At 32.4% G+C, this 12101-nt stretch overlaps 1 protein-coding gene across 2 annotated transcripts in view; it reads left to right on the top strand.

Moving 5' to 3' along the window:
• The first annotated feature begins 3346 nt into the window (after positions 1–3346).
• Positions 3347–12101, top strand: part of LOC128984737 (protein ABHD11-like) — a 28382-nt gene continuing 19627 nt past the window's right edge. The window contains exons 1-5 of one of the 2 annotated variants that reach the window (XM_054404081.1): positions 3347–3699; positions 6430–6601; positions 8999–9172; positions 9741–9911; positions 11783–11970. In XM_054404081.1, coding sequence (XP_054260056.1) covers positions 3554–3699; positions 6430–6601; positions 8999–9172; positions 9741–9911; positions 11783–11970 — 851 coding nt within the window. In that variant the 5' untranslated portion in view covers positions 3347–3553. Of the gene's footprint in view, positions 3700–6429; positions 6602–8998; positions 9173–9713; positions 9912–11782; positions 11971–12101 lie in introns of those variants that run through there. The other variant, XM_054404085.1, reaches the window with a different exon arrangement.

The raw sequence follows: 12101 nt of genomic DNA, 5'->3' as shown, positions 1-12101 counted from the left end.
TGAAAAAAGATTCATCCCCTACCCTGTAAGGGAAGTTAAAAAGTATGTTTGATGTAAAAAAACTGCAGAAACCTTTGTTAACAATCAACCCCACAAACAGAATATTTCTATCTTTTCGGTTAAAAAAATACAGATTTGTTTCAGGGCTTAATTTACACACTTTATATATATATATATATATATATAGGGTTGGTTATAAATGTGTCCGTAAACGTGAGTAATTTTTGTTCGATTTTGATTAGATTTATTTATATGGGGGGGGAAATGGTTTTTCTCATTTTTGACCCTCAAAACACAAAATTTCCCAACTTATCTCTAGGCCTTTTTAAAGAGCTCAAAAAACAAATAATTTAGTATATCAAAGTGTTTTTGTACATTGGTAACGGAGAAAATTCAAAAAGTTGTAAATTTAGGAATGAAATGAAATGAATAAGTGCTTTATTTACAACATATTGTTATATACATTCACAGGTAAAAAATTAACCCTTTATGAAACAATAGTTAAATAACCATCTGTTAGTTTTTTTTGTAAAATATTAATAGCTTAGTATAGACTAAATAAATTTGCCAAGTTTGATCAAAATATATCCATAAACAAGCAAACTACAACATTTTACAATATTCTCCATTAGAATAACATGTGAATTCTAAATTTACAAGTTTGCTAGTTAATGGATATATTTTGATCAAACTTGGCAAATTTATTTAGTCTATACTAAGCTATTAATATTTTATAAAAAAATACACTTTATCAATTTCCTTGTAGCAGCAAACCAAGGTACTCGTTACCTACGTTATTTAAATAGATTTAATTGAAGATCAATTCAGACAAACGGAAATTTGCTTAGTCGGCAGGTTTGCTGCGGCAGGGTATTTACAAGTATTATGCTTTTGTAGAATTAAAAATAATATTTGCGTCTTCCCTCTCTTAAAACCATTATTAAATTTCATCATGAAAGAATTATGGGTTCAAACTATATTTTCAAAATAGTAAAAGGATATGGTAGGATCATAAAATGTACGTAACAATGTAAGAAAATGAATATAGATATTATGTCTAAAGTTTAAAGAGCTAAATATAAAAACGTTTTTATAAACCCATTTTTAATTGGGGGTCCACTATAGACACGCTCCAGCGTAAAATTATGAGTGCAGCTTAAGGGTTAACTAGTCTTTGAACTGTTCAGACTGTACTGTTAATGAGATAGATTGTTATACCTTTATTGTTTTTATTCCACACTTCTTTACTTCATGAATGGTAAATTAATTCTCCTGTTTACCAAAGAGAATTTAGAATTTTCAATATTACAAATGGTGGCATACATGTTTGAGTGATTCTCCCTTAGATTAGGTTCACTTTCAATTCCCAACTTTATTCCTATAGTTTTTACAAAAGATATTTTTATTTACTAGATTTACATACACTTATAAAATCATTAATCTGTGTCTAGTGTAAACATGCAAAATGTGACTACTTTCCTTTTCCCCATGCAGGTTGGCTACTTTGAATTTAGGAAATTCTGTAAATTCAAAGATATTAAAAACCAACTTTTTAAATGGTTTGTTTTACGGTTGAAATTATAAGAGGACCTTTTATTACTTAAGTACCGTAACATATTTTAACGTGTTTTCTACACTTTTCTAATGAATCCAACCAAGATAATTGTTATTGCTATACATAATTGAACGAGGTTCATAATTATGAGCGTAAGTATTTCCTAGTAAATGATAGTACAGTTGCAAATTAATTCTGAGTTCTCATAACCATCCAAACAACGTAAAACCCGAGTGCTGACTTCATAAATATTTTTGAGTGAATGAATTCCGAGTAGCACTTTGTTTCACACGTACAAGCATAGAAAACATACGTTTTCTGTGGTACAAGGCGGCATTTTTGGAAGTTTTAAACTGTCGACTTGGTGGTGGTTTTTTTCAAACTAATCTGACATCTACCCTTCTCTATAAATTAACAATTAAAATAAAAAAAATTGAAATTTCAAATTTCATATTGTGAAATTTGTTGTACATAGCGTACACAGTAATTCAAAGCTTTTTTAGGGCAATTTATTTATTAACTACGCAAAGAACTTATCCACTGGGTGTTCATTGAAAAATTGATTTGAAGATACTGTAAACTTAATGCATTATCGATCAGTGCAGTGTAGTGACAGTCAACTCAATAAGAATACAAGAATACTTTATTTGCAATCTTAAAGATTGAAAGGGCGTAATACAAGTTGTCCAGTTGTAACACACACACACAAGTCAAAATACAAGATGTCAATAAGAAAAATAATAATGTGTGAGAAACCATAATTTCTTGTTATTTGTATATGTTAGCTATAAAGAGGCTTTAATGGTAAAATACCCTTCTTTTTAAAAACTTGATGGGAAATCTGAGTAATATCATAGATAAAACATACTCCCTTAGTAGATTTCTCATCCTTATGGAACAGCTGAAGACAATTTTATTGTTAGTTCATGTACGGTTTATGTAGAGGTCGTGTTTTGTTTACAATTTGTTTCCCGTTATTACAGCCATTTAAAACCTCGTTTAACCAAATAATACGATCTAATCATAAACAATAACTTGTCCCCTAGTTATATAACCAAACAGTAAAGCACAAATCAAGAAATTAACCCTAAAATAATGGAAACCAAGTTTCATCGACACTAGCGCCTTTGTGTCACGTACATGAACTAGACACGAAAAACGTGCTTCAAAATTTACAATGGGATGAGAAGTCTACTTGTGTTGGTTAGTCTATGGTAATATAGTTGGGAAATTTTAGTTATACAGTAGGGGAAATTGTGTAATATAGTTGAGAAATTCAAAGTGTCACTATTATTTTTCTGCAACACACCTGATGAGACAGCACCTTAGATTGTAGGGGATGGATCCAATCCCGTCACCATCAGGTGTGATGTACTTGTAATTGTGTCTACTTGGTTCAACAAACGAGTTACTTATTGAGCTATTGAGAAAATGTTAGACACCCTTGAAATCTGGGAGGGGAATTTAGCCAAATAGAGAAATATTATTTACTGTCAAAATGTGATGTAAATGTTGTAATTTTAGGTAAACAAGGTAAATAAAATAACTAGGAAGAAATTTGTCATACAGCGAAACTGCATGGTTGAGTCATTCTAGCTTGCCAATGTGTCTAAAAAGAATACAAAAAAGAGCGTCGTCTGCTGTCAGCTGGTTAGATAGATTTGATTAGATTATAAAAAAATCATAACATCCATCCCATAACCTCACATTCTCATTAGATTCTACTCCACTCTACTGACTCTTCTTCTAGGCCTAGAGAATAATTGAATGATTACAGTTCAAATCAAATGTTAAGAAAGTCAAACCTACTCGCATTTGAGTTTTGAAGTTGATTGAATGACCTATACTTTTTCAATGTTATCTTCGTTCAGGAACTTCAAATTCAGTTGTTTTGTTGGTTGTAGCTAATGACTAATGACTAGATAATTGTTAACAACAACACTGAGCAGATAACATAACATAACCTAAAAAAGGACCAAATAATATATACTGTTCACAATGTTTTGGTTTCATAAAAACATAGGCATATTACTTGTTGCAGGCAAAGCTAAAAGATTGTTGTCAAAAAATAAAAACATACAAATTTCGCCTTTGAACACAGCATATCCAACCATTTGTAAACAAGTTGCAAGGACTTTATCCAGGTAAGGAAAAGAATATGATAATGATATACATTTTATTAGTGTGCATTTTTGGCAGGGGATTTTCCCTTATTGTTTTACTTCCCCTAACTTACTATGTTTTCAAAGTGTAGGTTTGCATAGTTACCACCTTTTTGATAACTGATAGGTAGATATTAGTATTATTTGAGACAAAGTTAGGTGCTAAGTATTTCAGGTAAGTAGCCTAAAGCAACCAACCTCACTCACACAAATCTATTGTTTACTAAACAATGCAATAGTGAAAATATGTATGATCTTTTGCTGCCGCCACCTTCTGGTGTTTCTCAACAAATCACATCCTACTTACCATTTGCTAATTAACAATGTAAGTAGTAATTATAATTCTGTTTTAAATTGAAGTAAGTTAGGTCTACCAACCTTTTCTCTGCTAGGTGAACAAGTAAGTTTTAAAAGGATTTGAATGAAAAGTTCTAGGATAGCCTACTCCATCCAGTATTTCCACACTTTACCAAAACAAAAACCTACTTACTGGGTTGGATATATCCAGCTTTTCTGCTGTGATGTGTTGAAAAATCCTGTGTTATCCTGCATGCATTTTGTAAACAATCCATTTCCTCCCTGTGTGATCTTTTTTGTTTATAAGCCTAGCTATATAGCACTATGCTAAATTGATCAAGGGGTTAGTTGGTTAGTTTCAATTTGTACTGTGGTTAATAAAGAAAATTATATCAGCAAACTGACTCATAAGATACATTCTTCCATTGGCTTGTCAAAAACTCTCATAAGTGTTTATTTATTTCAACGGACATTCTGTTTTGTTTGATGTGGTGCTATTTGTTTACAAACTTATCTATATCAATATAAAGTAATGCAATGTGCAGTTCAGGATGTCTAATATTAAATAACAACTATACATTTGACACTTAGACATAGGCAACAAAAACAAACAACAATAATAGGCCTATAGTAATTAACAACAACAATAACCAATGCTTAAACAATAACAATGACGATCGCCCTATATACTAACCATAAATAACTATAAATAATAATAAATATCAAGGAAAACAGGCATGTCCAACAAAATAAATATTATAGCTTAAATAAGTAACAGATTCTGACTAGAGCAATTATGAAAGACTTTGTTTATACAAGGAACATGCAGTGTAATAAAAATGATTTTAAAAAGAGACGAGGGAAAAAGCAATTTTGTAAGTAGGCTAAAGATTTTACCAACAAGGATATTGAAGAAACAAAAATAAAAAATGATAATAATAAGCAGAACACTCACGCACCATCAGCCTGCTCAGGCGTGGCCCTTAAAAGGCGCCACTTAACACAAACACACACTGCGCCCACAAATGCCAACCAGTTGTTAAGTAACTTAGCAGGAGTTACTATGATATTTCATGGGGAAAATTACAAAAATGTCAACAACCTTTTAACTAAACTTACCATATATTTATTTATTTATTACTTGGTACAGCACATACCAAGTGTATGTGCTGTACCAAGTAACCAATTGTCCTGTATTGTAATATTCTATAAATTTATAATAATTACTATTTTTTTTTAATTAGTTAATTAGTGAAATAGATTGAATTTTTGTTAACTTGTACTTGATGTGTTAAATATGTGTTTTTATATTAGATTAAGAAATGTCATTGTATTTTTATTTATTTATATTTAAGTTTGTCAGGTTAAGTGTAAGAGAGGGCCATGTGGCCCTAACTTTGCCTGGTAAAATAAAGAATTTTTCATTTCATTTCATTTCATTTCATTTCATTTCATTTCACATATACAATGAATTTATATAATACAAAACTGCATAAGCCTTAAAAGAGGCTTGTCCGCAGCGTTTCTTATAATACTATTGTCTTTTCCATCTTTATCTTGATCTTGAGTCAGTGTGAACTATTACTGTACAGAAACTTTAGAAAAATAAATTAAATTCAAAAATAAGAACAAGTGTAAATGCAAGGAATATCTTAAAATTATTTAACATGAGTATATACTTTCAGATTACAAACATTCAACAAACAAATAAATATCTAACAAGGAATAAATCAACTGTAATTGTTATAAGTGGTAATTCTGAGCCACCTATGGGTCAACTTAAATTTTTCTCATAACTTATTACAGTTGATTGGTTGGTTAGTAGTAACATGAAAATACAAGAATTTATTGCTGGAAAGCAAGTAGCTTATACAGAGCAAGCGACTACAGAAGATCAAAGGGTGCTCCGCATTATATTTCAATATCAGCCGGCTACAAAAATGTCCGAGTTGCGGAAATAATGCAGGTTTAACAATTTTGTTTAGAGTTCAAAATACCAAAACTTAGCCTACTAAATTTTTATCAAAATTGTTGAATCCATTTTTGTGAAAATCCAATTTCTGATATTTTATGGGTTTTATAAGAATAAGAATAAGAAAGTTTATTGCCGTTGACCAGGTTGTATATAGGGAAATGATCATTACCGGTAGTCTAATAATTGGTTCTGGCTCTACGTAAAATTTGCTACTTTGCAGACAAAATTGAATTATATTTTGACCCACTTAGACTACGTAGCCTACCTCCACTAGGTATCGAATCACAAACATACAAGTAAGATCAGTTAGTAGGTATGCATGACTATTCTAAGAGCAGCATTGAAACATTGTGTGTATTTCAGAAGATTAATGACTACAATTAAACTTACATAAACAAAATAAATGTTTAATAAATTATAGCCTAGATGAAACTTTTCAGTGTAAAAACGCCCGAGAAGTGTACTGAGGTGGAAATGCAAAGTGTATCTTATGAAGAATTCATCGATAATAACAAAAACAACAAACCTGTTATAATTCTGCATGGTTTGTTAGGTTCCAAAGAAAATTGGAACTCATTGGCTAAACAACTAAACCGAAGAATTGGTCGGAAGGTAAGCCTTTTGATGCTTAGTCTAAACTCTAGATTTGCACTCTTATACCGTTCACTATTGGGCATCTGGTCCTTTATTTCTGATCCTTTATAGAATCCTTTATAAAAAATCCTTTATGGAATTAAATGTGTGACTAGTAAGCCAATCATGAATCTTATTTTTAAATCATTTTAAATCCAATCATTTAAGTTGTTGGATTTAAAAATAACATTCATGATTGGCTCACTAGTCACATATTTTGTTCTATAACAGATTTTTTTAGAATGTGATATATAGTGCAAATTAAGTGTTGGGTCCTTTAGGCCAGGCGCACACAGGCGATTTTGAGTCGCGCAACAGTTGCCCGACTAATCGGGGGACTGTTGCGCAACCCACTCGGAGACTCTGAAGTCTAGCGACAGTTGAGCTGGAGTGCGCACACAGGCAACTTTTTAGTCGTGAATCTAGTCTTGAGACGTGTTGGACATACATTCGTTACAGCGTTCCGAATGGATTTCAATGATACAGCCGTAGTATGTGCTTTGTTGCTGAAGTTTCGCGTGCGAAAGAAAAAGAGAAGATACTGGGTTCATCCCATATAATCCCATATAAAGGCGGCCTCTTCTCAACTTCATCAATTAATTGTTCGACATCCTCATCACGCACACTCATACTTGTAATTTTATAAAAAACTTTCACACAATTTTCACACAACAAGAGACAGTTCTGGCCACGAGTAGTTGAACTCCTGGGGTGAGACTGAGTGACACAGCGACAATTTAGTTGCATGTGTGCGCATCTACACTTGTTTCAATGGATACCAAACCTGGAGCGACAGTCCCGCAACAATTCAGTCGCAGAGCAGTCGCTGGCAAATTGGGTCCGGGAACATCGGTGCAACAGTTGCGCGACTGTCCCTAGACTGTTTCCTTGGTGTGCGCACTCCAATTTAAAACCATGTTGAACATTTTAGTCGGGCAACTGTTGCGCGACTCAAAATCGCCTGTGTGCGCCTGGCCTTATTGACTATCTGTATTTATATATCTTGTTAATGTTTTACTGTTGTAATCATATTGTTTATTTGTTGTTAGTACTTTCAATTTAATGAATTTACTTTATTACCATTATTGTTATTATCTTGGTACTGTCTTTTAATGTATAACTGATTAAGCCTATTTTTTGTCCTAGGATGCTAGGCACGAGTTTAGGATTGTTTTTCACATTATTTCACATGATTAAGCCTATTGCAATCTTGTATAACTCAATGGTGAATATACTTCTGATTATTACTGCCGCTTGTCTTAGTTCACACTAAAGCGGACTAAGGAGCCTAATAGTGATTCGTAATTTTCTTTACAAATACAACTAGATTAATGCAATTTGTCGCTCTTTAAATTGTTTTTACCTGATACAAAATTTCACACAAGCTGGCCACCATTTAGAAACACATTTTATTTAATAAATATAGCTGGCAAGTGGCAGGCAGTAGTGAACATCCGGCCACGCACCAGTGAGCAATTGATTCACGATTGCCTGTCCACAACTAAAATGTGCTTTCAGCTGTTTTTGATTAATTCATTTATATAAGGCAGGTGTTCAAGGATATTGGAGCTGAAAGAATGAATGAAACTCGTTGATATGCTCAATTGAAGAATAAAATGTCACGATGAGTGACCAATATATCTGCACAATAGTTGTAGATTTTGTGAGCAGGAGGTGGATCCAGCCGATTATGTAAACAGACTGGTTGGTGTTTGTATAGTAACCAGCTGGTGCGACTACTTTTACACACTATGGAGAAGTTCTGTGACCACTTGCCTGTCCAAACACACAATTTTTTTTTTCAAATAAAATCTCCAATTACCACTTTTATTTTTGATTTAATATTGTTATACAATTTGAAAAGATGGGTTGCGGATATATCCGCCATTTTACTTGATATTCACAGACGGGTAGGAAAAATCTCAGCACAATTTTTCAAACAAAAGTTGTTATGCATTTATTAGAAATAGTTTACTATGTTTATGGAAATTACCAGATATTAAAATAAATTTTGTTCATTTTTACAAATATTTGGCCATATGGCCATATGACCATGGTCATCCAGAAAGTGTTAACTACTCCAAAGTTATTAAACCAGTACCTACTTCCGTTTTCCTGATCACATTCCAGTATTCTACGCTCCAAAGGACATGTGCTATTGCTTAATTAAAATGTCTACTTGACTACTGTATTTGTTAACTATATGTATTAATTTTACTTTATATAGTTTAGAAAATATTTAGAGGCATTACTTCGAATATCAAAGAGATTTTAAAATGATTATTTTTGGATTTTTTGGTTCAGGATTGACTAGTCTGATTTTCAGGCTATCTAATAGGTTATAATATTTGAATAGATAATATTAAACTGTTATAGGTGATTGCGGTTGATCTGCGTAACCATGGTTCTAGTCCCCACACCAGTTCATTCAGTTATGATTTGATGGTTGCTGATCTGAAATACTTCATGGATCTAAACCGTTTTCAAAAAGCCACCATTGTTGGACACAGTATGGGAGGAAGGACGGCGATGATGATGGCTATAAAATTTGTAAGTTGAAATATTATTTTACCTACGACCGTTTTTTAAAAGTAGCCGTTTCAGTTCAGTTCTTAGAATTGAAAAGTTTCACATAACAGCAACAGCATTGTTTACTTTCATAACAGCATAGTTTTACTCATAACAACATGGGTAACGGACCAATGAGGTTCACAGATTGAGAGAGAAGAAGTAAAATTGTAATGATTTGAACTTGAACTAATCAGCTGTTCAGGCCAATTTAATTGTTGAGTGGTGCAATTGGTGTTTGGTACAATGTTTCGTTGCATCACTGTAAAAACAGCCTTTAGCGTACATTTGAGGATGTGTGCTTGAGAATTATTTAAATGGTCAACTTCACAGTAAAAAAAAATTTTGTTTGACATTAGTTGAATTTTTAAAATATATTCTCAGTACAATAATCCGTTAGATAATATTTTTGGTGATTTTCACAAAATATCTGTACGAGAAATGACGTGTTTTAATTTTTTTCCTGTTGAATCTTCAATGGTATACTTGATTATTTGGTTAACTATTTCACATCTTTTAATAGGTTTAATTACATGAAAGTTTTTCATAGCCAGAACTAGTGCAAAGTCTGGTTGTGGTGGATATTTCACCGAAAACCAGCTCCAATATGATGAGAAATAAGCAACTGCTGACAGACATTGGGAATCTTAGTTTAGACCGACAACTTTCCTTCAGAGAAGCACGAAAGGAAGCTGCTGCACAACTTAGGCAGTTGAAATATGTAAGCTCTAACTCTACACATTAGACTTTTAAAATTTTTTGGGATAGCTTTTGATTCAGTTATAAACTATTCACAATAACATTATTAGTTTAATAAACTAATGCATGTTAGAGAAATTTTGACTGAACAAATCAGTGGCATACGTAAAATTAATTGCTCAAAATCAGCCGTTCCCAAATTGTTTTTGTCTTGGGACTCCACCTTCCTAACGTCTAAAACCTAAGCCTCAAACGGAAACATACTGTTTTATTTAGGTGGTTCAGAAATGCACTAAATAAGCAGTCTTATTAGTAATAAAGAAGTAAGTGTCTTGTTAATATACAGCAGTCAGACAGGCTGCAGTGTGTTGAGGTTAATGACTTACGATCTGACTGTGAGACTGTTTCTTGTGGTGTGCCTCAGGGGTCAATCCATGGTCCTCTGCTATTTATACTGTACATAAATTACTTGAGCTCACTTCTTACTCACAGTAAATACCATATGTTTGCTGAAAAGTTACAGATTTATACAACATTTTCAGCCAAACATATAATTGACAGTGTTCTGGAAATCACCAATGACATTGAGGAAATAATTACTTGGACTGACAAACATGGACTTAGAATTAATCATGAGAAAAATAAACCAGAGGCCTTTAAATAACCACAATTGTCATCTTTGGAACAGTACTAACCTTGACTAACCAGAACTAACCTTGGACACAAGTATCCATTCAAGATTACTTACTGACCTTACCTGACAGGTAGTGTCATTTACCTTGCTTGCGTCACAATTGAAATAAAATTATCAATACAGTGCTTTTTCTTAAACACGAAGAACAATGGTCAAAGACCGTCTGTTTTGTGGTTGACATACTGATTTTACAATATTTAAAAACACTTTAAAAGAGTCCATGAATCACATACAATAATTCATAAAATAAACTGATTTCCACTACAAAATATACACAAATAGCACTACTAAAATGTATACATATAAAATAATACATACTAAAAAAGATCAGATAACAAATGAATCAAAAATAAAATTGAAAAATACTGAGAATCTGAATTCATCCTACAAACAGTTAATAATTCATCAAACAAGCCTGTTACTGTACTTTTATTTTATGTTGTGCTTACTACGTGAGATGCAGTAGTAGACATATGAAAACAGGTGTTTGCATCAATCCACACAATGAAGAAGTTACAGAATTTTTACCTTAGCCTTTAACGTTACACCTAGTCAAATAACTTGTCTTCCCCCACTTCACTTCCTACAACTCTGTAATCTCATGACTGTAAACCTCCCTGATGCTCTCCAACACATACTGTACATAACTCCAACATAACTACTGCTTAAGATTTATTTATGATCTGAGAAGCAATAAACGTATCACACCTTTTTAGATTCTAAATTATTGAAGCAATGTAGCCTTAGATCAATAAAAATTCCTTTATCCTACTAATGTATTTAATATTTAAAAACCAACTTTCCAAATTATTTGGTAAATTACCTTAAGTTTGTTTTTAAACTTGCTTCTAACATTTATCCATTCTTTTAGTTCAAACGTGCAATCCACTGCAATGCAAGCATGAAAAAAGCCATTTTTTGCTATATAAATGGAATGGAAATTTCTACAACATATCGTAAAAAAAAATTATGAGGCAGAAAAATGGGAACAAATTAAGTTAGTAGCTTATTCATGAAACATCCCACCTTTGAATCTCCATATCAAGGTGGTATTAAGTAATTTTTTGGACTTAAGGCACTATAAATTTAAAATTTAAGGATTAATGCAGTTTGTAATCCTCAAATTCTGCCTACTATTACTTCTTGTCAGAAGTTTTAGTTGTTATTTGTAAAATGAAATAAACTGACGGTGTTAACAGACAGATGGTGTAATCAACTTCATTCTGCTAAACTTGGTCGAGCATGCAGGGGACTCTAAATGGCGTTGGAGGTTTAATCTAAAGTCAATCCTGGAGAACTACTTGAATATACAACACTTTCAAGCTGCCAACACTTCTTGTTCAACTCGCACAATCTTCTTAGGTGGCACCAACTCCGACTACCTAACGTGAGCGAATAATAAATTGACACCTAATTGTAGTATGCAAAAATATGAACTGTAGTTATTGATAACGTTTTTACTTTGACAATTGTACCTGAAAAAACTGTTATAATATTTATTGATTTGTCTGAATATCT

The sequence above is a fragment of the Macrosteles quadrilineatus genome, unplaced genomic scaffold, assembly GCF_028750875.1.
Source record: "Macrosteles quadrilineatus isolate MER2022 unplaced genomic scaffold, UCM_ALF_1.0 Scaffold_1__1_contigs__length_201487025, whole genome shotgun sequence".
In the NCBI taxonomy this organism is placed as follows: Eukaryota; Metazoa; Arthropoda; class Insecta; order Hemiptera; family Cicadellidae; genus Macrosteles; species Macrosteles quadrilineatus.
The sequence above is the reverse complement of the archived record's forward strand: the minus strand, read 5'-3'. Positions and strand labels throughout refer to the sequence as shown.